This window comes from Poecilia reticulata, chromosome 18 (genome assembly GCF_904066995.2).
Source record: "Poecilia reticulata chromosome 18, P_reticulata-male-v2, whole genome shotgun sequence".
In the NCBI taxonomy this organism is placed as follows: Eukaryota; Metazoa; Chordata; class Actinopteri; order Cyprinodontiformes; family Poeciliidae; genus Poecilia; species Poecilia reticulata.
The window spans coordinates 11,150,851-11,178,337 of NC_088847.1; the positions used below are offsets into that span (position 1 = coordinate 11,150,851).

Genomic DNA, 27,487 nt, shown 5'->3' on the forward strand with positions numbered 1-27,487 from the left:
ATTAAAAATACAGTGAAGTGAGGAGGAGTGAAATTGATACCAGTCTAATCAGAGGGATGGGAGGGAGGAAGGAGACCAACACATAAATGTAAACTGGAACACAAATGGATTTACAAATCAAAAAGGGGAAAATTTGACACCAGTATCAGAGAATGAATCTCAGTGGCAACTAATGAGAAGGAAACCCAACAGAGTGAATAAGGGAAGACCTATAACTACAACCAATGTACAAAATGGCCAAAGTGTTTTTAGTGGCATTTTATGCTTTAATAAAAAGGTGAATAGTTTACACATATACACTGGAACATGACATCAAATAGTTTTTACACATCGTACAAGTATATAGCAGCAAATGTTTAATACTGTTGAGTCTGTATATGAAAAAAATACAGCTTTAATTTACAGAACGGTTCTTGCTTTGCCTGTGCGGAGATGAGTGGATGGTTTTCATGTGTCATTTATACAAGAGTTCCCTTCATAAGATGTCCCACAGGGGGCGAGTGAAGGTTTCAGAAGTGATAGTATACCGACTTCCTCTTCCTGCAACGACAAATAACCAGGCATTAAATCACAACAATTAAATCCCATTTTATTTCTATGTGTGTTTTAGATTAGTGAGGGCTATGCATGGCAGACGTTATCATAACCCTCTAATTTCTTCATCTTGTATCCTCTAAAGCTGGAGTTGTGAATGTATTTATATTGGATTTTATGAGTAAAATAAAAGGAGAGCACAATTAAATAGGAGGAATATTATGTATTTGGTAAAAATGTTGATCTCTAGATGTGTAAAGCCACTAGGGATAGACACTAACTGACTTTCATACCACCAGTATAAGATAAGAGAGAAGTTTTTCACTCAGAGAAATGTGTTTTCATTGTTGCGAGTCTTCAGTATTTTGAACGTTGGGCGATCACCTGGAGCAGTTGTGTCCGCTCCAACCAGGAGTGCAGCTACATCTGTTCGGCCGGATGCATCTTCCTCCGTTCAGACACGGCGACGAACACACAGCTGCGAGAGGCAGGGGGAACACACAGGAACGCAACCATCAGAACCATCTTCATGAAACAAACGCTCCCTGAATAATCTGCTAACCCAGATGGAAACTGTGATTGTGTGAACTCACCAGTGTGACATCGGGTGCCCGTCCACCCAGAGGGACACTCACACTGGTACGGCGCCACGCAGTGCCCACCGTTCAGACACGGCAGGATGCAGATAGCTGCAATAAAAAACAGGAAGTACGTCAACAAAAAAAAGAAAACATGAACTGAAAAACAAAGATTCAGGTCTGCTTTTTATTAGACTTTGAACTAAACCTGAACTCTTTTCAAAGTTCTTTACCCAGTGATATTCACCACTGTCAAACCCTTTCTATCGATTCATAAAAGGGTTATTTCTTTCTTTATCTATGACAAACACCTTTTATGTACACCTTTAAAAGTATATAATATGTGTGGATTAATCCCTTCATCCATATGAGTTCTCACCTCAACATTATGGACAAACATTCACACTAGACCTTGTGTAACCTGCCCCCCACATTTATCTGAACCACTGATGAAGATGTGTAAACTGTATTAAATTAAATTCACATTTCAGCAAAGTAACAATCTTTTGTTTCATCAGCTACACCTCAAGATGGAATTAGAAAGTTCCCAGTTCACTAATATTACAATGCTGATCTACATCTGGAGGGAGGGGTGGGCGATGTAGACAAAGTTTTGTGACAATATTTTGTGGTGCTGTTGTTGTAGCGATAAAAATGTAGATAAAAACTATTTACTACTACATCTTCTGTCACTGTTGACTGCATGACAGAAGATTTGTAGCTCAGATGCTGCTCTTGAAACACCAGTCACATTAGGAAGTGTGACTTGTGTCATTAAAATAAAAACAACTACGTTTAATCATATTGAACAAAGGGTGTAGAAAAACAGTAAAAATATCGATTCTTGCAGCACAGACAGTTTTAGGGATATTTAAACATAGTTAATTGGAATATATTATGACAATGGTAAATCAAAAATCTTATCACAATACAATAAATACTTCTCCGCTTCTATCTGGAGGTTAGATGTAAGCCTGATCGGAGAAATAAGTTGATCAGCAGAATCTGCTGCTGATGGCAACATGGTGAGGGATGGCACAGCTTTGTCTGGGCACTGGATGCATTTACACAACAAACTGTGGGCCTGCATAGGTCACTGACCTTTTATAAAGGAGGATTACTTTGCTGCTGGGTCAACTGGAACAGCACAAAGCGCTGCCAGCGCATGTGAGCTACAGTATGTATGAAAAGACTTCATTTAAAAAGACACGATTATTTCCCCACTGAACACAAGCTTTAAAAATAAAGGTTCAATTTATCTACGTTGTTCAATGTGAGATCAATGGGGGGGAAGGTAGGGGGGGCGACGGCGGCTCAGAAGGCAGGGCGGTTGACGGTTCGAACCCCTGCTCTGGCTGTTTTCGTTGTCGTTTCCTTGTACTTACGCTCCTCACAGAGTCGACCCATCCAGCCCTCAGGGCAGGCGCAGATGTTGGGCCGCTGGCACACGCCTCCGTTCTGACACTGCAGCCAACACCTCGCTGGGGGAGGACACGCACAAACACACACCAATGAACATCAGGCTCAGCTTGGAGAAATTGCACCATGAATTTCCCGCAAAAGAAAGAAAAGAACCACAGGTTATTGTCTTTGGAAGAACATGTGATGGATCGCTTAAATATGAAACATCATGCACACAGAAACTAGAAGTCACATGCAACAGACTCGTTTCCTCGGAACAGAGCGGTGAAGAGTGCATACTCAGCAAACGTCATGAAGGAGTCTGCCTGGACTCAGCTTTCGCTTTGCAATCAAGACAGATGGAGTAATAAATAGGTTTCATGCTACCTGAACAATTCTTTCTATAACATTTTATTCATGTCCACTTAGATTTACCAAATTTCCCTTTTTTCTCTGTGCCCACATATAAAGAGACTACTAAATATGAGACTACAAAATAAATAAATAAAAATCTAAATTACTATTTATGGTTTCAAATTCACCTCCTGAGGTTTAGGCCAGAGCAAATACTGTTGAATCGTTTCCTCTACTTACACTGTAGAACTGATCAACTTTTTTTTTTTTAAATAAAAGGATTCAAGGATTTTTATCGTCGTACCATTTCACATTTTGCTTGCTTGCGGTACAAAATCTGAACTCGGGTCCCAGATGCAGAAGTTTAATAAATAATTGAATACTCAATGCTGTAAATGTGTAAGTAAATAAATAAAAAGTAAAAGTGATTTAGAAACTAAATTTCCAGTTTTTTATGCTATTAGAGAAATTACCATTTTTCTTTTTAATTCAAAAGGTTTGTTCACTGTGAAAAATGGGTAACACTTTATTTGAAGGGGTGTGCATAAGACTGACATGACACTGTCATAAACATGACAACACCTGTCATGAACATAACGAAGTCTTTATGAATGTCTGACTGTTGTCATGTAGTGTCATTCGGTAAATAATGACACTTTTAATGCAAAGTTGCTCTAAAAGTTGCATTGAAAGTCCATTAAAAATAAAACTTTGCAATAAATGGTCATTATTTACAAAATCATGCAAAGTTGGCACTTTTAATGCAACTTTTAGAGCAACTTTGCATTAAAAGTGTCATTATTTACCAAATGACACTTCATGACAACAGTCAGACATTCATAAAGACTTCTTTATGTTAATGACAGTGTCATGTCAGTCTTATTCACACCCCTTCAAATAAGGTGTTACCAAAAAATGTTCTATGTTAATACTTAAAAGCAAAGTGAATCAATCATAAAATAAACTAATATTCTAAAAGTAATAAAAATAAAGTTATAAAAAATAAATACGTAACCTAAATCTTCCACTATGTTGTCCAGGTTGTTTTGATTGTAGCTGAATCCAGGCTACAGGTTCACTTCTAAAGAGGCAGCAGCCAGCTATGTTTCTAGTTTTTAACCCTTTCCAGAACCCCCCACCCTTGTTTATATGCAGAGAGGAAACATCGAAAAGACCTCCAAGCAGAGAAGCGGGGGTTTGGTTCGGTTAGTAAAGAGCTGCAGTAAGTTATATGCTGTTCAGACAGGAGGAGAAACCCTCCACTCGTCTCTCTACCTCTGCACGTGGGAGGGGGCGTCCAGGTGCCGTTTTCCTGACACCTGCTCCTGTCAGCGCCCTCCATGGTGTAGCCGCTGAAACACGAGTACACCGCCACGTCCCCGAACTGGAACACCGCCCCCCGCACCAACCCGTTGGCCACATGGAGTGGGGGGCCACAGGACACCCCTGGACAACAGCCACCAGTTACTCACTAAGGTATTTTGCTATGTTCTCTCAGTTTTCAACACGCCAAGGGCGTTACGTTGCAAATATGAAGTCCTGCAATACAACACAGTGATGACGTTAAATATTTGTGTTACGTGCGATTATGGCTAACTGGCCCTCGCGTGATCGCATGAAGCAAACTGTGCACGAAACAGAGAAAAAAAGATTTGTGATGATTATATTTTCGGAATCGTTTGTATTCGATTTTCATGCAATATGTCTAAACGCTACAACATTTGTTGTGGCTTAGTTGTAGCCGTCTGACCGTTCGGTTTGGACCAAAAGGGACACTGATGGCCTCATGCATACAGGAGAATAAAGGTCATGCAAATGCATGCAAGGATTCATAGCAACATCGGCTGAGCTCCGTATACAGGCAAAGGTTGCCATAGAGAGGGCCTGTGATCATTTCAGCCAGCAGAACAAAGAAGCAGAGCCTGATGCAGCATCGTTTGTTTTGATTAAGAAAATGAAAAGAGGGAAAGAAGAGGCAGCTTAACAAACCGGCGACATGAGAGAGGAGCCGTGAAGGGAGGAGAAGCAGCTGTTGTGAGGTGAGAGCATGCAGTGGTGTGCACAGAAGTATGTCTGCTGTTCACTTTATCATCGACAACATGTCCAGTCAACACCATGACCTGGTTTCTATGCTCACCATAAAAAAGCAACATTACTACTGATGTTTCAAGGAAAGGTCGGTTGGTTAATGTAAAACATGTAAAACATTTCTCAAATTTCAACCTAAAGTGTTAATTTTATTTCACCTTTATTTGTGCAGGTTAAATAGGGACCAGATTCAGATCAGAATACAAAAGCCAAATAAAAACAGTGGGAGTGAATAGTCCATGTAAACAAGAAGAATAGAACAGATATGATTATTCCTAATTATTCAAACAATCTGATACATACATTCAAAACAACTGACAAGGTGACAGTTTTGTTTACTGTGGCTGATTTTCACTTCAGCCAATTTGTCAGCTAGTAAAAGATGATATTAAATGTTAATATTAGTGTTGGATGGGACGGCCAGGCTGTTGACTGTTTGTAAAATATATTTATAAGGTAATAAGAGGAAGACGCTACTCGTTGCATTTCCTCGTTTTAACTTTGCCTCAATTTTAAAACCATCTGGCGGTTCTGTCTAATGTCAACATGGTGATAATTTCTGCAGATTTTTGTCACGACTGAAATATTAAGAAAGTAACTATTACAGTAAAAGTAAAAAACTAAATGAGTACAAGTCTGTCTAAATGTCATACTGAATCTCTCGGGTGGGAAGGTGCGACCTACTTTCACAAACTGAGCTGAGGGGGGTCCAGGTCTGGTCTGGCCTGCAGGTGATGGTGCCACCGCCTTTCACCTGCTGCCCCTTCGGGCAGGAAGCACGGATTGACTCCCCGACGTGAAACTCCGGCTGGGATCCGTCGCCGTTGGTGTGTTTGATCAACCAAGGGGGAGGCGGGCAAGACTTCGCTGTGAGGGACAAACACCAACATTTTTTATTTTTTTTTTATTTCGTCAAGAAAAAAATAAAAAAATAGTTTAAGATATTTGCCTCAAAAACAGACATTTCTAGATTTTTGTTAAGCTTGCCACATTATAACATTATGTTTTATTGTTGCTCAAAGCCAAGAGGATGAATAGCAAACCTAAAATCACTGTTGCGTACATAAATATTCACTTCAAATACAAAAGGTCTCAAACTTATACACACACTATCAAATCCAAGTTTGTTTGTGTTTTTTACCAGTTCTCGCAAAACATTTTTCTCTTTTAATCCGATACAATGTATCTGAACAAATTAGACAGAGGAAAATCTGTAAAAAGAAATCAACTTCAATAACCTGCACGAGAAAAATAGTAAACTAAACTGCCAACTAAGACTTTCTTGAAGTATTATTTGATTCATTTACAGGCCAAATCTGGAGCTGCTGTTATTTTTCTACTCTGCTTTGCTAAAGTTCTCCAAATCCATCAGATTGTGTGGAGATAACTAGTTCACAGATCTCTCCAGGTGATGCCTGTGACTGTTTTTCTAAAATTTGACAATTGTTTTTGGTGAAATCATTATGACGTTGATGTGAAAGTATGCTTGAACTAAACCCCTCTTCATTTTCAACTTCGTAGCAGACACGTGGCAAGTCTATCTACCGAGACAAAAAGTCTTTATTCCATCTAAAGAAAATGACAAAACCATCACAAGTTTCACTCTGTGGATGGTTTTCTTGCTGGAATTGTGGCTCAGAAGTTCAAGTTTTATTTCAATAAACCAGAACACACTGGTTAGAAAACGTGATCAGATGTTTTCTTTGGAGGAATCTTTAATCTTCTTCATCTGAAGAGAACGGGTCGTCTTCTACTTTGTTTCATATAGCGAACAAACTGTACATGTCAGAATTTCCTGCAGCTTCTTCGGTGTTGCTATTTTAACAAGAAATATCCTTCCTCACCAGTCTTCTTTTCCATGAGGAGAGGAGAAACATGTTTTTCTATTTATCTTATTTGCAGGTTCACTCAGTCGTGTTTGAAATCAGGAAACATGAAAGCAAATTTTATGTTTTTGGCTGAACAAAGCATTTGTGTAAATGAACACAAAAGGTTCCTTTTTATATCCCCATCTCTCATTAAAGGTTTAAATGGTTAACTAGCTTTTTTTTTTTTTAGACCACAAAACCTGGCATTTTATTTAATTATGGATCAGGACACTTTATTTCTACTGGAATCTGGTTCAATTTCAGCTGCCGTGGATTTGCTGATTTGTTCAAGGAACAGCCCCCTAAAAAAAGTAAGTGTCACAATTATGACTGATGCTAGCAGCCAAGAAAATAATTTTGTAAAAAACATTGCTTTCCTTTTATGTGCGTACGTGTTGAGAAAATTATTTCCCACCTTGACAGATGGGGAAAGTTGAACTCCAGGTGTTTCCTCCCATGCACATCACCAGGCCGTCTCCCACCAGGCTGTAGCCGCGATCACACAGGAACTCCAAAGCGCGTCCAGAGCTCAGGTTGTGCTCCTGCACTCTACCGTGAAGCACCTGTTTGGGACTGTCGCAACCTCTGACCTCTTGGTTGACGGCGACGGGAATTACAAGCGTAGTCGAAAAGAAGGAAAGAAAAAGTTCGGACTTTGATGGTAAACCACATGTTAAAACTCAAAGCTTGCCCTCCATACCTGAACACGTAGGTGGCGGCATGCTCCAGGTGCCGTTAGCCAGACAGGTGAGAGTCTTCGGTCCGTCGAGCTGCAGCCCCTCATCGCAAACGTAAGTGACGTTTTGCAGATTAGCTCCTCCTGTTTGGATCTGAGCATTTTTCACAAAAGGTGGAGGCCCACAGGAACGTGCTGAGGCTGCAGACACGCAAGAACAGATGTCAAAGGTCGTGGTGGGGACTCAAAATTATTCACATATTTCATTGTTGAGAGGTCGTATTAAACATATCACCATAGCAACAGAACATCGGGTAATAGAGCGCGGTCCAGCTTTCCTAAAAACGCAACTTCAATACGTTTATCTCTTTTTTTCTCATTTATATTTTGCACAAAACTGTTGCAGTAATTGTGGCATTTACGACAGCATTTAAGGATGAGTTGAGCAACATATTGTCTAGGTATAATTAGTTACTTTTTTGAACTCCGGTGCAATTTAAGACAACTGTTTATATTTATACCGTTCCCATTTTAACTCTGCTCACTGTTCAGGCCAGTTGACGTAAAATACGACATAGTAACCAAATAAACTCTGGCAGATCATTTTTATTGGAGAAATGTAAAAACCTTTCCTCACAGGTGACCATGTGTAGAGTACAGAAAAGTACTTACACTGTCTGTTGATGCTTTGAAACAAAGATGTGAAATAGTGAAATGGTGACCTGCACTTTTCCAAATCTCGTCTATTTGCACATAAACTCACCAGCACACACTGGCTGCGCGCCACTCCACGTTCCGTCTCCTTGGCACGTCTGGATATTGTCTCCCTGAGATAAAACAGCGAAACAGAAAAACAGAGCGAGCTGATCTCCACGTTTCAAATCCACTGTGTTTGTATTGTGTATTTGTGTACCATAAATGCATGATATTAAAACATTTGTGGGACTAATGAGACACTTAATGTCAGAATTTTGAAATGCAGACACACATTGCAATGTCTACCTGTACTGTGGTTCTATAGAGAGCAGTAATTTAACAGAAGGAAGCTCAAACATTTGGTAGCTGAGACGTTTTTAGTCATGAAATGTTAAGCATTTTAAAGACAAATGAAGCAATATCAATAGATGGACCGTGTTTTAGTACTAGAACATGTTTGAAGGAAAAACTGATCATAGTGTGTGCTCAGACCGGCCTGCAGGACATCTCTGTGTCAGGAAAAAGAGTCAGCTCTTCCTGCCCCACTCTAACAGCTGAGGGTAAATCATGTGACTCACTGTAATCTGATTCTTTCCCAATAACTCTGAGTGGGCAGCTGGCTAATGGTCTGACACAGCATTTTAAAAGTAGTGCTGGACCTGTGCACACCAATGAAATCATTCAAATTCTACAGTTATTTGGATCAAATGTTAAAACAAAAAACAAAATTTTTAATGTTTTTATTTACTATTCCTATTTTCATGGTAGCAGGAGCATGGCAGGTCTTTTAAGAAGAAATTTATTTTTCTAAATTAGATAGAAATTTCTGCCTCTATTTTTTTTTTCTTTTGATCTTTCCAGTTGTTGGGGCTTAAAAAGTGAACTTTGGTCTGACGATCACCTTCAGATCAAAGCCAGGCAGGCAGGAGTACAGCACAAAGTCTCCATAGATGTAGCTGTCGCCCTCCATGACACCGTGAAGAAGAGGAGACGGTTTCTCACACATCACCACCTCGCAGGAAACCGTGATGATGCTCGGAGACCAGCTTCCTCCCATCTAACCACAAAATACAAACAACATTGATAGAAAGAATGGCTACATCACCATAGAACCATCTTCAAAAATACACATATTTAAATGTATGTTATGCTATTTGAAGCTATAATTTGGTTTTCAACTATGAAGAAAAACCCATCACTACCTGACACTCTGCTAGTGCTGACCCCTGCAGGTAGAAGCCGGTAGGACATGAGAGGGTGATTGTGCCACCAACAGGAGTGAGCTCTCTCCCATTGATTTGCAGGTGGGGGATGGAGATGTTGGTGGGTAGCAGACAAGGGGCAGGATGGCACTGAATGCTGTGTTTGGACCAGGAGCCGTCACTCTGACAGGAAAGAGAGGCTCTACTTGTTGCCAATTTGTATCCATCTTCACATCTGGAGAGCAGGAAATATGAAATAAGACAGACTATGTCTGACATCAAATTAGAAAAAACAGAGGTGAGACAGTTACCTACTAGGAGTATGACAAAACATCCGGCTCATAAAACGAGACGATGTTTTGATGAGTATCACAAAAGATTTTAATACATATTGCAGAAGTAGGGTGAGCATTTACCTGTATGTGACCTGGTTGGGGAAGGTAAAGACGTCTCCCACCACTTGACCATGGGCTACTGCAGGCGGTTTTCCACAGTTCACAGGCTCACAGCGGATTCTGGGTTCCCCCCATCTGCCATCTCTTCCACAGGAGAGGACCGAGGATCCTTTCAGTAGGTAGCCGGGACGACACATGTAGGTGACCGTTTCTGGAAAGCCGGTTGTGCCGCCCTGTAGTACTGCATTGGGAACTACAGGCGGGGCAACGCTGCATCTCCCCCTGCCACACACTGGCACCCCGGGGCTCCACACGCCTCCCTTCTCGCACACTGCCTCAGAGGGACCCAGCAGTTTGTAGCCCTGATCACAGCTGAACTGAACTCGGTCGCCGCAGGCTCGGCCAGGGCCTGTGACCGTCCCAAACCGTACCTCAGGCGGGGAACAGGCACAAGGTTGGCACTGGGGAACAGAGCCCACCCAGAGTCCCCGAGTTGAGCACCGCAGGACGGGATCGCCGACTACCTCGTATCCTTCGAAACAGACGTACTCCACTACGTTGTTGTAGCTGAACCCTGAGCCGTTCACAAAGCCGTGACTGATGTCCTCAGGTGGGTCGCAGCTAACGATGTCACAACGCGGTGGGGGTTTGTCCCACAGTCCATCTGACTGACAAACAACTGTAGGATCTCCAGTAAGCTTGTATCCTTCATCACATTCATACTTCAGTTTGCTGTTGAAACCCGTCTCTGACCCTAGCACACGGCCGTGGGGTATAGGAGACGGCCTCCCACAATGAGCTGGAACACAGGAACGGTACGCCTGGCTCCAGGTACCATCAGCCTGGCAAACACTTTTAGATGTTCCTTTTAAGATAAAACCAGGCTGACACCTCAGTTCAATTTCCTTATTATAGGTGTACTCTTTCCCTTGGACAGTGAGGTCACTAGGTACTGTTGGGGCACCGCAGGACACTGGTTCGCAGCGTGGCGTTTGACCATTCCAGTTTCCATCTGCCTGGCAGGCGATGGTGTCCGTCCCCTTTAGGACAAATCCAGGATGACACTCGAAGTGCAGTACTTCAGGGTACACAAAATCCCTCCCATGAGTCAAACAGTTAGCAACGGCACCGGGATCGCCACAGGATACAGGTCGACACACTGGCTCGTCACCGGTCCAAAGTCGACCAGAATCACACCGTCTTACAGGCTCTCCCACCAGCTCATAACCTTCCTTACAAGAGTAGCTGACCACACTGTCAACAGGAGCATAAGTCACATTTATGGAGCCATGCTGTGGACTGGGTGGTAATTCGCACTCTGTTGGGACACACGATGGCGCCGTTCCGTTCCAGCCCCCATCTTCCTGACACACCAGCCTGGTGTGGCGGCTGATGTTGTAACCTCGATGACAGCGATACTTAATCAGTGTCCCATGAAGAAAGTTCAAGTCCAAGAGGGAAGCTGGAACGGTGTCTTTTGGAGCAGTGTCAGACTCTGTCACCCTGACGTAATCTCCAAAGTCAATGTGAGGAGGGAGTCCACAGTCGGAGGGTACACACATAGGAACAGAACTAGACCAGCCCGTCTCCTCACAGGTTAGATGATCCTGGCCAACAAGCTGGAACCCTGGGAAACAGCTGTAGAAAATAGTTACGCCGAAACTGTGATCCTGACCCTCCACAAAACCATTTTCGATTGGTTGGGGAAGAGTGCAGGATATCTGCGTGCATTCAGGGGGTTCTGAGTCCCACTCCCCATCAGCCAAGCACTTCAGAGTCTCTGGGCCGCGGAGCCGGAAACCACGGTGGCAGGAGTAGGTGGCGCTGTGACCATACTGGAGCTTTGTGTAAACCACTTTCCCACTGGCTATCTGTTTAGGGATGGAGCATTCTACAGGGCGACACGATGGAACCCCACCAATCCATGCACCTCTGTCTCCACAAAGAACAGTGGAGTCTCCCACTAAATTATATCCAGTCCTACAGCTATACAGAGCTTTACTGAGGTACATCAGACCCTGGACGTCAACAAATCCATTAGATATCTCCACAGGCTGAGGACATTCAACAGGGATGCACTCTGGATAAGGAGCACTCCACCGGGAGCTGGCTAGACAAGACACAGAGTCTTCTTTTCTGAAAGTAAAGCCTCCTATGCATGTGTAGGTGATCACCGAGCCAAAAGGGAAAGAATGAGAGGTATTGTTTGGAGCACCAAAAGTCACCTCAGGCGGAGGTCCACAAAACACCTCCTTGCACACCGGAAACGTGTCGTTCCACTCCTGAGATGGAGTGCATCGAAGAACGTTGGCGCCCTCCAGAATATAGCCATCCTCACAGGACAACTCCACAGTTCCAGACTCAGAGTACAGGCTCTTCAGGACCAGGTGGCTCTCCTCTAGATGCGGCTCCGGACACTTGACAGGAGAGCAGCGCGGAGGATTGGGCTGATCCCACTTTCCGTTCTTGAGGCAGGTGGAGACGGGATTCCCTCCAAGCTCATAGCCCTCGTCGCAGAAATAGTCCACCTTGCTGCCCACACGGAAGGTGGAGCCCTTGTAGTGTCCGTGGATCACAGCAGGAGGAGGATCGCAGGTCAAAAGGACACAGGTGGGTGGGTCGTTGTTGGACCACTGTCGGTTGGCTTGACAGACTCTCTCTGGCCCACCCACCAGTTTGTAGCCGGCATTACAGGCATAAGTCACCTTGTTATTGAAAGTGTATCGAGTTCTGACCTAAAAGAAAGGAAACACAAACATCCGTAAATATAGCAAACAAAAACAAATTCAAAAGTGTAGTCTGTATTTTTTTCTTTTTTGTACTAACGTAGACGTATCCATTTAGCAGTACAGGCGGGGAGGAACAGGACACAGGAACACAAGTGGGCAGATTCCCTCCCCACTCTCCATTAGCCTTGCAGATTCTCCTCTTCTCCCCTCGAATCAGGTACCCCGTCTCACAGCTGTACGCCACCACTGCTCCAAAGCTGTAGTTGGTTCCTCTCACGTACCCTCGATCGATGCTCTCTGGTTTGGAGCACCTCACCGGCACGCAACCAATCTCAAATGGCGAAGGCTCCCACGTGCCTCCTAACAAGCATCGGAGCGTGGCGGTGATATTTAGCATGAAGCCCTCTTCACATTTGTAGCTCACTTCAGTGTTGCTGGCATATTTGGGTTTGTTGACTGAATCCAAAATCGCGTGGGAAACCTCAGGTGGGCGTAGGCAAAAGTTTGCGATGCAGCGAGGGGCCTCCAAGCCGTCAGGGGGCACCCACACTCCCTGAGCGTTGCACACCATCTTGGAGTTGTTGCTGGCCGTGTATCCATCTGTGCAGTAGTAGCTGGCCGTGTCTCCGAACAGCTTGTGGGTCTCGTGGGGCACAGCGTGGTCGACAGCAGGGGGTGGGCCACAAGAGCGAGGGACACACTGCAGAAAGCCTTCAGTCCATTGGCCAGTGGGGAGACATTCCCTGGTTTCTGGGCCAATCAGAGTGTACCTACAGAGCAGAGCATAAAGGAATGTATAGACTTTTATTTCTTCTTACACTTGAAAGGATTTATATCCTCTGAATATTTGACGATTTTGTCATGTTTCAAGTTCATGCAATTGGAATTTAGAATGTAGAATTTTTTTTTTTTTTTTTACAATTTTTTAGAATTTGCAGAACTAACTTTTGTTGTATTTACAGATATTTTGAGGGATGCTTCTTTGAACTTAGAACATCAAATGGCTGCCATTTTGATTTACAGAACAGCTTAGGCTCAGTCAGACTGCATGGAAAGCATATGAAAAGATCCATGAGAATATTAGATTATTTGCATTGTTGTCGAGACTTTGACTAGACAATTCTAATGCAAGAATATGTGCTTTGTTTTACTCTAAAGTGTGGATTAAAGTAAATAACTCGGTGAAGAGTTTAAATTACTCCATTGTAGCTCTGGTTAATGTCAATTCAGTCATTTTTTGAGCTAATCAAGTTTTGATTTGATGTAGCAGATCCACGTTTACCCTTCTTTGCAGACGTAGTGAACTTTATTTCCCACTTCATAGTTTTCTCCAACAATCACCGCGTCTTTAAGTGCCGGCGGCTCGTTGCAAAGGATGCTCACACAGCGAGGAATGGGCCGGCTCCACTCGCCTGTCGCTTCACAAACCACTTCCATGGAGCCCTGTGGTCTTTGCAACAACATAGTACTTAGTATGGACACTTGTTTAACGAGGTAATTTACTGCAGTAAAAGAGACGTCATCATCTGTAATTCATCCATACCTGTATCCCTCAACACAGGTGTATTTAACAGTAGAGAGGTAGGTGTTTGTGTCGAGGACATAGCTTGCATGCTCCACCGTTGGCGGGCCCCCGCAAGTCACCGGGTAGCAGATAGGTGGTGCCCCGCTCCACCTCAGAGTCGAGAGACAGTGGAACTCGTAGGGCATCTGAGGCAGGAAGCCGTTTTTGCAGCTGAAGGGCAACAAACGACAAAACTATTTTCCTTTTCTGCAAAATGTAAGCTCCTTTGTTGGATTAATGTTTGTCACAGTGACACGCAGTATGATGCACGTGGTACCTGAAAGTCACCTTGCTTCCAAACGTAAAGTTGTTTCCTGTCATGACAGAGTTTTCAGGGACTCTTGGAGTCGGGCAGGAGAGAGCTGCAGAGAGAAGATGGGGAAAATTATTACCTGCTTGTTTTTATGCTTTTATAATTGCAACTTTTATGTTAAGATGTCTGAGCCTCGCACAATCGATTTTTGATTAGATTAGTCGTCTCCAAGACGCCTTGCATCATTTATGCACCGCAACATTTTCCATTCACTGTAAACATCTTAAAGAGACGAGCTGCTTCAATTCAGGGTGGAGCTCATTTGTTTCCTCTCATAAACATGGCTTTAACGTGCCTAGTCACAAATAGAAACGTTGTTTGTTAATATTATTATTCAAAGATAAAAAAAACCCCAGCAGCTAATGTGAAGCAGTCAAAACCATATATTGTGAGTAATATGTGCCTTTAAAAAAAAAAACCGTGGTCAGCATGACAGCAAAAAGACTAAATGGGCCGAATACGTCAGACAGGCACTTCCTGTGAGTAACGCTGTGGCGTCGAGCCAAGATGGAGACGCTGCAGTGGCCGGGAAAGAGGACAGGAAGAGAGCTGATTATGTAATCCACCATTCATGCAACTCAAATAACACAGTCTGTGAATCTGTTGCTGCGTATCTGTAATATCACAATAAATCTAGAAATATATGTTTCTATATCCTGAAGTGTGTCACATATCCAATTTCCACACAATTACAGATGTAAACTGTAGAATTCAGGGTTGACAGATCTGTATCATCAAACTATAAATGTGCCTGTTTTATAACTGAGGAAGGCACTGAAACAGAACAATTGTATTTAAATTTAAAAGATCAAAAATCTGTGTTAAAATGTGAAGAAAACTCAAATTTGAACCCACAACAAACTTGCTGCATGTGAGTCAGTGCAGAAAATATAAAATAAAGGGAGATTATGTTTGGATTTTATTACTACTACTTAATTTGAGGCTTTGATCTAAAATCTGTGTCTGCATCTAGAAGACATAATTTGCGAGTGAAACCACATACTTGTACTCTGAAATATTCAGTAATTTTGTACAACAGTTCCCCATTGTTATTGGACATGATAAAAGTGTATTGTTGTTCCCAGAGCAGATTTTCTGTAAAGACAATAGATGTACTGCAGCGTGAGATCATAGATAAGAGCCTCATTTTTTCAATCATTGCTGTACTTGAATTCCTGCTTGAATAAGTTCATGGTTTCTCTTTCATTTTATGAGCTACTGATGCATCCATAAGCTTCACAAAGTGAGATTTTCCTAGTTTAAGGAGGAAATGGCTCCCCTTTCTCGTGGTATGAAATTAAAATAGATATGAAACTATTTACCTGTATAGCTTATGTACAGTGAAGGACAAAATTATTCATCAACCCTCGTAGATTTATGTCTAAAGTTATTTTTCATTCAAGTCAAGCCCCATTATGTTCTCGGGGAATATAATGGGTATTTCTCAAAAGATAAAACAATGTAGAACAAGCATCAATTTAAACAATACAAGCTATTTTTTAATATTTTCACTTTGTAAACTACAATTTTTATACCTTTCTTAATAATCTTTACAGGTATTACAGCCACTAAGCCCTTTATTTAACTGTTGATCAGTGATTTACTGGTTTGCCCTGGTATTTTTAATAAATAAACTCCACATTCATTATTTACCTTTTTAATCTTCAGTCCAATACACTAATATTACTTCCGGTTAGAAGATACATGTTGGTAATAAAAATCATATAATAATCTCAAGCTTAACTTAAGTAATGTTGACTTATTTGAAGTGAGAGGAAAAATGTCAATGGTTTAAAAACCTGCAGCTCTCACCTCTGCAGTAAGGGACAGGATGGTCCCAGGTTCCTGACTCCAGGCAGAGGAGTCGTGAAGAACCCATCAGCTCATAGCCACCGTCACAGCCAAACGCCACAGTGCTGCCCACCAGGAAGCTGCTGCTGCTGCCGTCTCTGTGACCAAACTCTGGAGACCCGGGATTCTGGCACTTCACTGGCTCTGAAAACAGACAATCACAGAGTTTACGAATTTTTATTTAAGTTTTAAGCACGACTCAAGGTTATCTCCTGATCTTCTGGCATCATAACTCATCTGCTAATATTAAGAACGGAAACCACAGCGTCGTCGTACCTGTGCAGTTCTTGCCATCTCCGGTGTACGGGTGAATGCAGGCGCAGGAGTACGAGCCCTCCGTGTTCTGGCAGCTGGCGTGATCATCGCAGTCAGACCCCAGCGCACACTCGTCCACATCTGAACTCAACACGCATGTAGAGACGGGCAGAATGAGTCGGACATTTTGTCGTTTTGCAGTTTTGCTGCCAGCGTCAGATGAGCGTTGTGTCTTTTTACCCAGACAGGCGGGTGGATGTCCTCCCCACTGGCCGCTGTTGCTGCAGTGCACCTTGGCGTCTCCCAGCAGGTAAAAGCCGACGTTGCACTGGTAGACCACGGAGCTGCCCGCTTGGAAATCCGAACCCTGGTACAAGCCGTTCTCCAGTGGGCGAGGAGATCGGCACGACACTCCTGCAACACACATAGAGAAAGAAATATACGAGTTCAGTGGCAAATTCTTAGCTGGAAGCTAATATAATGTTAGGATTATGTGAGCAAATGAAAGAGTTCTAAAACCAACAAAGAGTGTAATCAAAGCGTGAAACTAAAAAATTAATGTGCTAATATATTTACTAGAATTAATGTTTTAAGTTCCGTTTATCATTTGTGCATTTTTCTAGCTTTTCCAGTCTTAAATTAACCATTTGCAATCAGAAGCAGAGGTTTTGGGCCTTACTTTCACAGCTCGGAAGCGGATGGCTCCACTCCCCTTTGTTCTGGCACTGCAGCACCGGCTCCCCCACCAGGTAAAAGCCAGGATCACAGGACAGGTGCACCTGAGAACCGGGGCTCACCTCCACACTGGAAGCATGCAGGTGGGACACGGCGCTTTCCAACTTAGGGCAGTCTGGAGAAACATAAACCCATTGTACCTCACCACCAGGCATAATGAAGCTCTCCTAAAGTCCTGCAACTACTTGATAAATCTCTCCTACCAGCACAGAAAATACTGTTGAGGTTAACTTTGACTCGGCCTGCCACACCACTGAGAAAGTCGGGCCAAGCCAGGACGTTTCCTCTGTGGGTCACATGGGAAGCTGGACAGCTGCTGGCCAGAACTTTGATCTGTTTGTTCACAAAAAAACAAAAAACAGATTCAATTGCATGTAATTCAAAGTTAGAAACACAAAACGGCATCTTTGGTACTTTAATCCATTTGTGTCACAACGTTGACTGTGAAGAGAGAAAGTCTGGCGTTTACCTGTTGTGGAGTGAGAACTCGATCCCAGATGTTGAGCTGACTGATGGAGCCGACGAAAGACTCGACGGGGTTGAAGCCCTCGCCTCTCTGGTCTTGGTCCTGACCCAAAACAAGAGCCCCGCCGCCTGCAGAACACGAGCAGCACCGGGGTTAACGACTTTACGGTAAAACCCACAAACATCTACCCAGAAAATAAAACGCGTTTGAGGAAAGAGTCCAGGCTGAGGATAGCACTACACCTGGGATAGTGGTGCCGACTGACAGGCCTTTGCCTCCATCTGAGGGCTTCCCGTTGATGTAAATCCTCCAGTCGCCATCCCAGCTCCTCCAAGAAACACCGATGTGGTACCACTGACCCGTGTTCACAGCGGGGCAGTCGGTGATCCGCTCCTTACCGTTCACATAAAGCACCCACCTACCGTCAAATCAGACGGGGATAAAAAAAACAACAACAGTTAAACAGGAAGTTTAAACTGATGCTTTTTCCAGATGGTTCTGCGTTCCTGACCCGTTGTAGTCGATCAGCAGGAAAGCATTGTCACTGCCTTCTACGGCGTAGGAAACCGGGGTGCCGTAGTTGGTGACGTCTGTCGACTTCATCCAAAAGGAGCAGGTGATTTCTGTCAGCGCCGGCATCACTCCGTCCATCATCACGTAACCATGGATACCGGACACCTCAAAGTCCAGGTTGAAGGCGGAGGACATCTCTGAGGACATGCCAGAAAATAATAAGCAAACCATTTCTGTGTTCAATATGAATCCCATTCGATAGTAAAGAGAAATGCATGATGAAATTAAGCTCTAAAGCAGAAAAACAATAGCAAGCACAACTGATATAGTATCAAATAAATCACAATCAGCTTTTCAATATTTAAATTAGATAAGTAGATAAATAAAATTAAATAATGTTATTTTTCCCAAAAATCAGCTGAGCATGTTTTAAAACTTTCAACATGTAAAAAAATAAAAATGCAATGAAATAAAAACCTAAACAGAACTGAAAAAAAGAGTAAATTTGATCAACTATGCCCTTTAAACGTGTCATGTTGGGTTTCCCTCAGTTGCCAAGGTGTTGTGGCATCTGTCCTATACAGTAGTACCTGTCTCACACCTGGATCCGTTGAACCCAGGGAGGCAGCGGCAGCTGTAGGAGCCCAGACCGTCAAAGCAGCTGGCTCCGTTCACGCAGGGGTTTGGGTTGCACTCGTCCACGTCCACCTCGCACAGCCGACCTCGAAAGCCCTCCACACACTCACATCTGGACGGGCGACAAGGACGTACAACAGTTTTTAAAACTCTGGTCCTTCTTAGTTTTTCTAAGCACAGATGCGTGCAAGCATTGAGCTACGATCATGACCTTTTTTTTTCTTTTTTTTTTTACCTGAAGCTATTGACGTCATCCACGCAGGAGCCTCCGTTGAGACAAGGGGAGCTGTAGCATTCGTCGATGTTGATCTCGCACCGATCCCCGGAGAATCCAATGGCGCAGTTGCAGCTGTAGTCTCCCGTCAAGTCTTCACACACTCCTCCGTTCAGACACGGGCTGGACAGACACTCGTTGATTTCAAGCTCGCAGAGAGAGCCTGTGGAAATTCAACAGTGATGTTAGGAAGCTCCTCTATGTCAGGAGAGTTAAACTTGTTTTTATTTTAAGATCGTGACCGTTCTCCAGGGCCACTAGTGTCTGAATGTGTTGATAAAACAAACTCCTAAAATATTAATAAATAACTGTCTCTGCTTTTTATTAGTTCTTCTTAAAATTAAATATGATCAGTCCCTGGCAAATATTATTTTTATTTTTCTGCAATAAAAATCTAAGATTTTGTGGTGCAAATTTAGAAATATTTGCATGGAATTCTATAATATTTGCTCTTATGTCTGAGTAAGTAAGTGTGACTATTTGTTATTTTCCACATCGATCACAGACATTATGTCCAGCTGAGTCTGCAAAGTAATAGAAATAAGAAATCCTGCCACCTACAGGCCGGCGTTGGCATCGTTAAGCCCAATGTTTTTGACCAAAATTGGAAATAAAGCCACAATTATGAATTACGGGGGAAGAAAAAAAAAAGCAAAAATCTGCTGTTTTTACATTTAAAAAAAATAAGATAAAATCACAGAATGACAAGAAACTGGAGAATCTATTTGATGTAATTTGGCAGTGTGCTGATAAAAGCTGCTTTGATTTGATTTTTAAAATAATCTTTAACTGTTATCTTGAAGCCTCTTCTCATGTGTCTCCGGAGTTTAAAGGGTCACCTAGGAAGCTACGGCGGACCGGATTTGGCCCCTGAGCCTTGAGTTTAACACACATGCTCTAAATTCGATAAAATGCAGTGCATTTTCACACAAAGGGCATAAAACAGGCTCCCTGTTATCAACAGCGAGTTTGGGGAGCCAACTCCTTATTAACTACAAATGCATACAAACATCAGAAAACGTGCTAGTGTTCACATCATATGGTGCGTCCTCACTTTTTAAATTTGCTCATGGATCAAAAACTGTCACCGACACCAGATATGAATTAGTTCAGATTGATGAACAGAAAAGTGCAGCTTTCGTTTGTTAAAACTGAAAAAGATTTTTAGCAGAAATATAAACGTTACTATGAACTGGAAGTGAAGTCCAGCTGATTTAATGCCTGTTTAGGACCAACCTGTGAAGCCCTCAGTACAGCTGCAGGAGAACCTATTGACCTCGTCCACACACAGCCCTTCGTTTAGACATGGGGAGGAGAGGCACTCGTTCACCTCGCCCTCACACAGGGAGCCTAAATCAGACAAACAGAAAGCCTTTCATAACCTTCAAAGTATCAGTGAAGGCTTTTTCTTAATTGTTTCGTAGCAACAAATTGACAGTGTCGATACCTAAAAAGCCAGGTTTGCACTGACACTGGAAGTCCCCCATCCCGTCCCTACACAGGCCTCCGTTCTGGCAAGGGGCGGAGTCACACTCGTTTATGTCGACCTCACACTTTGCACCTGAGGGAGAAACGTCAGCGGCGTCATAGCGGTGGCGTATAGCGGTGGCGTACAGCGGCGACATCTGTTATCTGATGAGAGGGATTTATTTACTTACCTGTGAATCCAGGCATGCATGTGCAGACGTATCCCGCTCCGACCTCCTCGCATGTCCCCTTGTTTTGACAGGGATTCAGGAAGCACTCATGGAAAACCTGAAGAAATTATTTAATTTAAAGGAATATTTATGGTTCTAGCTGTTTCTCAATTGCCATTTATTTTTCAGACAAGTTCTAATAAGTATGATAAATTCAGTGGCAAAGTATTTGACCACCTGAGGATAATTGGTACAGAGCCGATCTAGAGGTGCTAGTAATCTGCCAGTGGAACAAGATATTTTAACTTATAATATGGGAAAAATGTCTTGTTCCACTGGCAGATTATTTCACTTCAAACAAGCTCCTATATTTTGCTGAAAAGTTACTTGTAAGTTAGTTTTGTCTATTTCAAGTCCTCCAAGACATCTGCATTACAAGCTAGACAAAAGGTAACACTTTATTTGACATTTGTGCATAAGACTGACATGACACCGTCATAACAGTGATATAACAACCTGTCATGCACCTAAAGAAGTCTTTATGAATGTTTTCCACTGTTGTCATGAAATGTCACACGGTAAATCATGACACTTTTAATACAAAGTCCATTAAAATGGCCAACTTTGCATTATAGGTGTCATTATTTACCAAATGACACTTCACGACATTAACATTCATGAAGGTGTGATGTCATGTTTATGATCGTGTGATATCGGTCTTATGCACACCCTGTCAAATAATCTTTTATGTAACTGATGGAAGATATTTGGTTAGATTTTGTGTTTTGCAATGATACACAACATATTTCTAAAGTTTGAAAATATAATTTATTCTTAAGAGTAAAGCAGGTTTTAAGCTCTACAGGAAGAGGTGGCAACTGAGACTAAATTTAATGCTTTCCAAGAGGATTTTTAAGACATGACAGGAATGGACGAAAAACAAAATGTCCTCAATGTTTTCATTTCACAATGGCAAGACCATAATCAATAATCACCTGACTGCTGACTTGGTAGTCCTCGACGACCTCCACTTCTGGAGCAGGAGTTACGCTCTCCTCCTTAGCGAGAAAGCTTGAGCTAAAACCTGACAACGACACCCAGAGAACGTAAATTGTAAGCAGAGAGAAGTCTGTAGAAAAAAAAAAAAAAGAGCCTCAGTGGGAGGTTTCAGATTTTGGTGGAGGGCAATAAAACTAACTGAAGTGGGGCCAAAAGTCAATGCCCAATTTACTGCAAGTCGCCCCCGTATTTGCCGTCTGTGATCAACTCCTCCTCGCTACATGCTGTCAAATTAATGCAAAAAACTACAAAACCGTCATAAAAAAAAACTTGCCATTAGCTGGAAGACTGGCAGACAAGCCAGGAAAAAGGTCTGTGTTTAAATTCATAACTGGCGCTTTGCTGTAACCACTGTTCATTTTTGCACTTAGGCATGCAATGTGGTTTATTTTCTATTGCTTCACAGCAATAAAAACCTTATTATTACCACGTCCCCTGATCCTGCTTAGTAATCCTGTTTCCAATTGGATTGAGCCGTCAAGAGACAGATCAGCCACCACACAAGTGGTGTCGTACATGGGAAAGGCTGACACAAAGCAGTTCCTTTACAGCAACGTTGACGTAACTTGGCTCTTTCAGGAAGAGAGTTAATATAACTCACATGTCAGCCTAACACTGTACGACACGGTTAACCCACGAAAACCACTTTAATCTACTGGATTTGTCTTTTACCTGGTTTTTCTTTTAAAATTATGATCTATACACACAGTAAGAATGATATAATCTTAAACAATTTGGTAACACCAATATGATGATGTCATGGCTTTGAAGGTTCTTGACAAGTTAAGACAGAATCAGAGTTTACCAGAGGCACACCTGTCCTTTTGAGACAAGACGGGGAAGCCAAAAGAAATCAGGAAAAGTGGGGGTGACTAGTCTGGTGCCTCGTCGTTTTGTTCAGGAAGGAGACGGGTTCTGTGTCCCAGAAGTGAACGTGTTTTTGTGTGAAATGTGAAAATCAACTCCAGAACAAAACCAAAGACTTTGTGAAGATGCTGGGAGATGTCTGAGGCTGTTAAGAGACTCTAGCTGCTCCCCTATTTGAGCTATTACTACAAAACTGAGATTACAAGCTGCAAAAGCTCTCAGGGACATCTTAAGCTCTTTAGTGTGCATCACAAACTAGATTGAAGAAGTCACTCAAGACATGAGCCTGGGAATTGAAGCGTGGGCGTAGATGGGTCTTCCAAATGAACAATGATCGTAAGATTACTGCTAAAGTAGTTACACAGGAAGATAAAGCATGTGGTTTTGTTGAAGGTCCTCAACTTCTACCAATAAAGACGGTAGAAAGACTCCCTACATAACCTGACAATGTCAAGTTCAGTCATTTGTTCACCAAAACTGTTTTGTGCCAGAAAGACTCACTGGAGCAGTGCTGTATGCTGGACGCCCCGGTTATCGTGGTGGTCCCATAGAAGGGGCAGGACAGGCAGTACGAGCGTCCGTGATCGGGTTGGTAGTAATCCCTCGGACACGGGTAGCAGGGAACCAGACCGGTGCGGGAAAAATGACCCGCCATGCAGGGAACTGCAAGGAGGAGGAAGAGGAAAATAAGAGTGAACAAAGTAATTCAGAATGATTAAAAAAATGTCCAAGATGATCAGATGGTAGATTTCAGTGAGGCAAATCCAAACTGAAGCCTAATGTTTATATAAAAAACTTATTTTATGATTTTTAAAAAAGCGTTTTGTCAGGATAGTTTTATAAAATTTGCTAAATTACCAGGTTTATCCATCCATATTTAAGGCAGAAATCAAGTCAAACTCTAAAGAGTTGAAGATGATGAAGCTACAAAGTGCGCCAGAATTGTCAGACTGCCTCACCTCCACACTCCGTCTCATCCACTGCTCCTCTGGTGACGGTGGAGGTTCCACCAGGACAGACTAAACATTTCCTGGCACCATAACCAGGCTGGAAGTGACCCAGTGGGCAGGACTCGCAGATCTCCAGTCCATTCAGCGAGTGGCTACCAGGTTTGCATTGCCCTGCAGACACACACACATCGCACCATCAACAAAACAGAAAACGCTTTACTTTTATTTATGAGAACAAGCTTAAAACAAATAATTTTACTCCTAACTGATGGCCAAACTGCTGACTGACAATGAAAAGCCTGACGTTTGTCCTCAAACACACCTTTGCACTCGGTGACGCTGCGGGAGTGCAGATAGGCTGTAGATGTTCCTTCGGGGCAGGACTTGCACTCCAGCTGACCTTCCTGGTCTTGGTAGGAGCCCAGCCAGCAGCTTTCACACTCGTTATGCTCCAGAGAAAAATACGTGCCCACTGGACATTGGACTGCAAAAAGAAGGCTCACACTTAGTGATTTCCTGGAACACATAAATCTTGCACAGCACTATTAGTCATGCTGTAAATGTAGTGCGCATAAAATTTAATTAATTTAAGTCAGAATATCCCTTTCTTCAAGCTTACCGCACATTCTGCCTTTGAGCACCGAGCCTGGCCTGCAGAACAATGAGGCCTTTTTGCTCTCCAGTGATTTGGGATCAGAAACGATAATCTCCGAGGAGATGTGGTAGCTGGACAGCGGCTGTTTGGCCAGCGTTCGTTTCAAGCGATTGGTGAGCTGCTCGAGCGTTCGCAGGAGCCTCTTCTGATTGGCCACTTCGACTGAGTCGTTCCTCGACAGAGGCAAAGGGATGCTTGCTGGGAGAACGGCCAAAGATTAGCGCATTGGCAACAGATAAATCTTGAAATAAACCTTTAAATGCAAACATCTTTATACATATTGCTTAGCAACCAGCACATCTGCGTAATTTGGAGGTGTGTAAGCTTCCGCTGTCCTATTCTGTGGTGCACACTGGTCTGCACCAAAATGATTAGCAAGAAGATTTGTTTATGCTCAAAACCGTCACACTAACATGCGCTTGCTTTTGCTTACACATTTTGCAACCAAATTCAAAATGATCTCTTACAGTCTCCCTAAACACACAGAATGTTGTTGTACCTGTGATGTTGAAATAAATTTGGATCTTGTGGTCTTTGGTTGGACCTCTGATCTTCCTGTGCCTCTTGGAGCGCTGCCTCACGCTGCCGTCTTGCTGCCGACTCGGGAGCTGTCGGGTGCCCGTGGCAAAGCCCGACTCAAAGTAGGCGTAGTCCTGCACGCCCTGAGAGCCCCAGCTGTTGGCCCAGCCTCCTGGTGCTGTTTGTGAGGCAAAAAAACCCAACAATCGACTGATGATGCTTCAGGTTAGATGTTTGGTTTTGAGTAAGAACATCTACAGACGCCTACCGATTGAAAATCCGTTCTCATAGTCGTAGTTGTACTCCAGACAGTGACCCTGGGACATGACCTCCAGCTTGCAGGTGATTTCATCACTGCTACAAATGGAGGGAAGCTACAGAGGAAAGAAAATGCAGTTAATAGTGCGGTGTGTGTATTTCTGTGAGTGTGCGCGTACTGGTTCTCACCATGCTTCCCAGTTTGGCATTAAAATGACCAGCAAACGACTTGACCAGGTCTGCGTCGTCGCATCGAGATGCTTTAAACAACATCTCAAAGGGTTTATACCCGTTGTTAGCTATGCGGTTCACTGAAACAGAGAGAAAAAAGGCGATATGTGATATTTTACCCCATTGAGTGCAATTTGATCATAAACTGGAGCCGCAGTGACTCAGGTTCAAAACCCTACTCAAGGCACATTTAATCATTTTACCATCCTTCTAACGTTCCAGACGCCTCAGAAATATCTTCATGTACAAATTTGTAGTCTGTAAAATGCACAGATAGTTCAGCATGAGCTGCACTCACAGGAGCAGTCTGGTCTGTCTGAAGAGTACGCTGGCTCCCAGACGCCGTTGTAGGCACAGAAGTAGCTCTGCACTGCGTCTTGAGCAAAGCTGTAGCCTTCTTTACACTGAAGAGTACAATTAATGCCCTCCTCTTCCTCAGAGCAGATGAACTCTCCATTCACTGGGACGTACGGCTGCTCACAAGTGGTCCCTGGACAAGACAAAGAAGAACATTAAATCCAACATAAAAAATAGAAATGAGACGCTTCTCATTGGAGGTGAATTTTAAGAAACATTTAAATCAGTAAATGTGAGCAGCGGGGGCAGTGTGGGTTGTTTTCTCAGGATAGGACCGCCTCAGAGTCCATGGACACTTTCCAGCAGGACATTGTTTCTTTATTAAATGGTTTTTTATTTGTCCTGTGTAATAAATTATTTAATTTTCGCCATAAAATCTACTCTGTATGTGTAATGAATACATATATCGTCACATACCATATGTATACTTGGATTCCTGAATAATTTAAAATTTTTAATGAGTTTCTAGTTTATTGAGATGCCCTTGTATACTTTCAACAGATAGACCTGGAAAAAAGGAACACCTTAAATACACTCGTTTTATCTTTTTAGAGTCATAAATGTTTGCTTTTCTGCTAATATTTAGATATTACCTAAAATATACAACATGTAGTGCAACACTGTAATTTTAATTTAAAGAAATGCAATTCAAAAAGGAATATAAAAAAAAAATTGCCATGGAATAAAACTGATTTTTAATTCACACCTTGCACAGTTACTGTGAGGTTGCAGATGCGGCTGTTTCCTGCTGTGTCCGTTGCAGTGTACTGGACCACAGTTTCTCCTACTGGGAAAAGCGAGCCCGGTTTATGGCTACTGGTCACAGTGAGGCGACCACCTGTGGAGCAAAAAAAATAAAAAAATAAAAAATCAATCATTCAAATAAAAATCCAAACTCCACAACCAGAAGCTGCATTAAATTACTCTTTATTAAACGTGCTTTTCTTCACGTCCTCTAGAGGGCAGGCTTGGGATTAGATTGAAGGTAGTGAGTCACTCTTGTAGGTAGACTATAGAGCTTTATACAAATACATTACTTCTGTCTGAAAGAATGGAAATCCACAAAGGTTGTTAGAAAGTAGGAGCTGAAGCACAACGCCGTGTTGGGAGTTGTGTGCTGGTGTGTGTGATGCTTCGAGGTTTGTCTGCAAGCCAGAAACGGGCTGTGGGAACGAAAAGAACAATGAGCCCATCTGTAAGAGCGAGAGACACAGGACGCATTGAGAGAAGTGAGGGATTTGCCTTTTGCTCGACTCCAGTCCACCTCCTCCATTAACGGCGGCAAATATCGTTCCAGAGGGACTGGCGCACGTCTGGAGTCTCCCTTTATGTTCAATTTTAGTGCGTGTGTTTGTATGTGTGCGCCTAACGAGTCTTGACTATAAATAGAGTTGGCATCAGGGTGTGGGCCTGGAAAAACAAAACACTGACGTCGAAGCAGCGCTGCGCTGACGTCGTGTGGACCCGGAGTGGCCGCAGCAGTAGCAGTCTGTTATTAGTGTGCGTGTGCGTGTGTGTGTGTGTGCTGCTGAGGTCGTTTGATGGGGGCGCACCTCCGCTGACAGGTGGGAATTGATTGAGTTGTTTGTGAGTGGGATGTGAGGTTTGGGGCTCTGTGCTCATTAACTCATGAGAGCGCGTTGGTGTCAATAATGTGCAAACAGAGAGTCGGAGTCAGCAAAGTCAAGCCGTTTTGGAACAGCTGCAGTGCCAAGAGAAAGCGTCCAATATTTAGTCTGTTTGCTAGACTGGCCTTCAAGCACTGCTCTGCTGGAAGATTAGTCTGAACAGATTGTTTATTAGATCGTCATAACAATAGCAGGTGT

General features: G+C 43.0%; 1 protein-coding gene across 3 annotated transcripts in view; it reads right to left on the reverse strand.

The window, feature by feature from the left end:
- Positions 1-243: 243 nt before the first annotated feature.
- Positions 244-27,487, reverse strand: part of svep1 (sushi, von Willebrand factor type A, EGF and pentraxin domain containing 1) — a 98,047-nt gene continuing 70,803 nt past the window's right edge. For 2 of the 3 annotated variants that reach the window (XM_008427984.2, XM_008427982.3), the window contains 39 exons: positions 26,368-26,499; positions 25,603-25,794; positions 25,263-25,384; positions 25,084-25,189; positions 24,796-24,993; positions 24,261-24,494; positions 23,964-24,125; positions 23,651-23,812; positions 23,193-23,354; positions 21,761-21,849; positions 20,787-20,883; positions 20,576-20,689; positions 20,365-20,478; positions 19,090-19,291; positions 18,809-18,966; positions 18,217-18,415; positions 17,948-18,123; positions 17,709-17,833; positions 17,443-17,572; positions 17,184-17,354; positions 16,745-16,918; positions 16,526-16,645; positions 16,211-16,393; positions 14,363-14,447; positions 14,065-14,256; positions 13,804-13,971; positions 12,619-13,291; positions 9,814-12,527; positions 9,398-9,632; positions 9,097-9,252; positions 8,263-8,326; positions 7,524-7,700; positions 7,239-7,415; positions 5,640-5,822; positions 4,143-4,313; positions 2,498-2,593; positions 1,128-1,223; positions 919-1,012; positions 244-540 (listed from right to left, as the gene is read on the reverse strand). In XM_008427984.2, coding sequence (XP_008426206.1) covers positions 510-540; positions 919-1,012; positions 1,128-1,223; positions 2,498-2,593; positions 4,143-4,313; positions 5,640-5,822; positions 7,239-7,415; positions 7,524-7,700; positions 8,263-8,326; positions 9,097-9,252; positions 9,398-9,632; positions 9,814-12,527; positions 12,619-13,291; positions 13,804-13,971; positions 14,065-14,256; positions 14,363-14,447; positions 16,211-16,393; positions 16,526-16,645; positions 16,745-16,918; positions 17,184-17,354; positions 17,443-17,572; positions 17,709-17,833; positions 17,948-18,123; positions 18,217-18,415; positions 18,809-18,966; positions 19,090-19,291; positions 20,365-20,478; positions 20,576-20,689; positions 20,787-20,883; positions 21,761-21,849; positions 23,193-23,354; positions 23,651-23,812; positions 23,964-24,125; positions 24,261-24,494; positions 24,796-24,993; positions 25,084-25,189; positions 25,263-25,384; positions 25,603-25,794; positions 26,368-26,499 — 8,834 coding nt within the window. In that variant the 3' untranslated portion in view covers positions 244-509. The remainder of the gene's footprint in view (positions 541-918; positions 1,013-1,127; positions 1,224-2,497; positions 2,594-4,142; positions 4,314-5,639; positions 5,823-7,238; positions 7,416-7,523; positions 7,701-8,262; positions 8,327-9,096; positions 9,253-9,397; positions 9,633-9,813; positions 12,528-12,618; positions 13,292-13,803; positions 13,972-14,064; positions 14,257-14,362; positions 14,448-16,210; positions 16,394-16,525; positions 16,646-16,744; positions 16,919-17,183; positions 17,355-17,442; positions 17,573-17,708; positions 17,834-17,947; positions 18,124-18,216; positions 18,416-18,808; positions 18,967-19,089; positions 19,292-20,364; positions 20,479-20,575; positions 20,690-20,786; positions 20,884-21,760; positions 21,850-23,192; positions 23,355-23,650; positions 23,813-23,963; positions 24,126-24,260; positions 24,495-24,795; positions 24,994-25,083; positions 25,190-25,262; positions 25,385-25,602; positions 25,795-26,367; positions 26,500-27,487) is intronic. The other variant, XM_008427983.3, reaches the window with a different exon arrangement.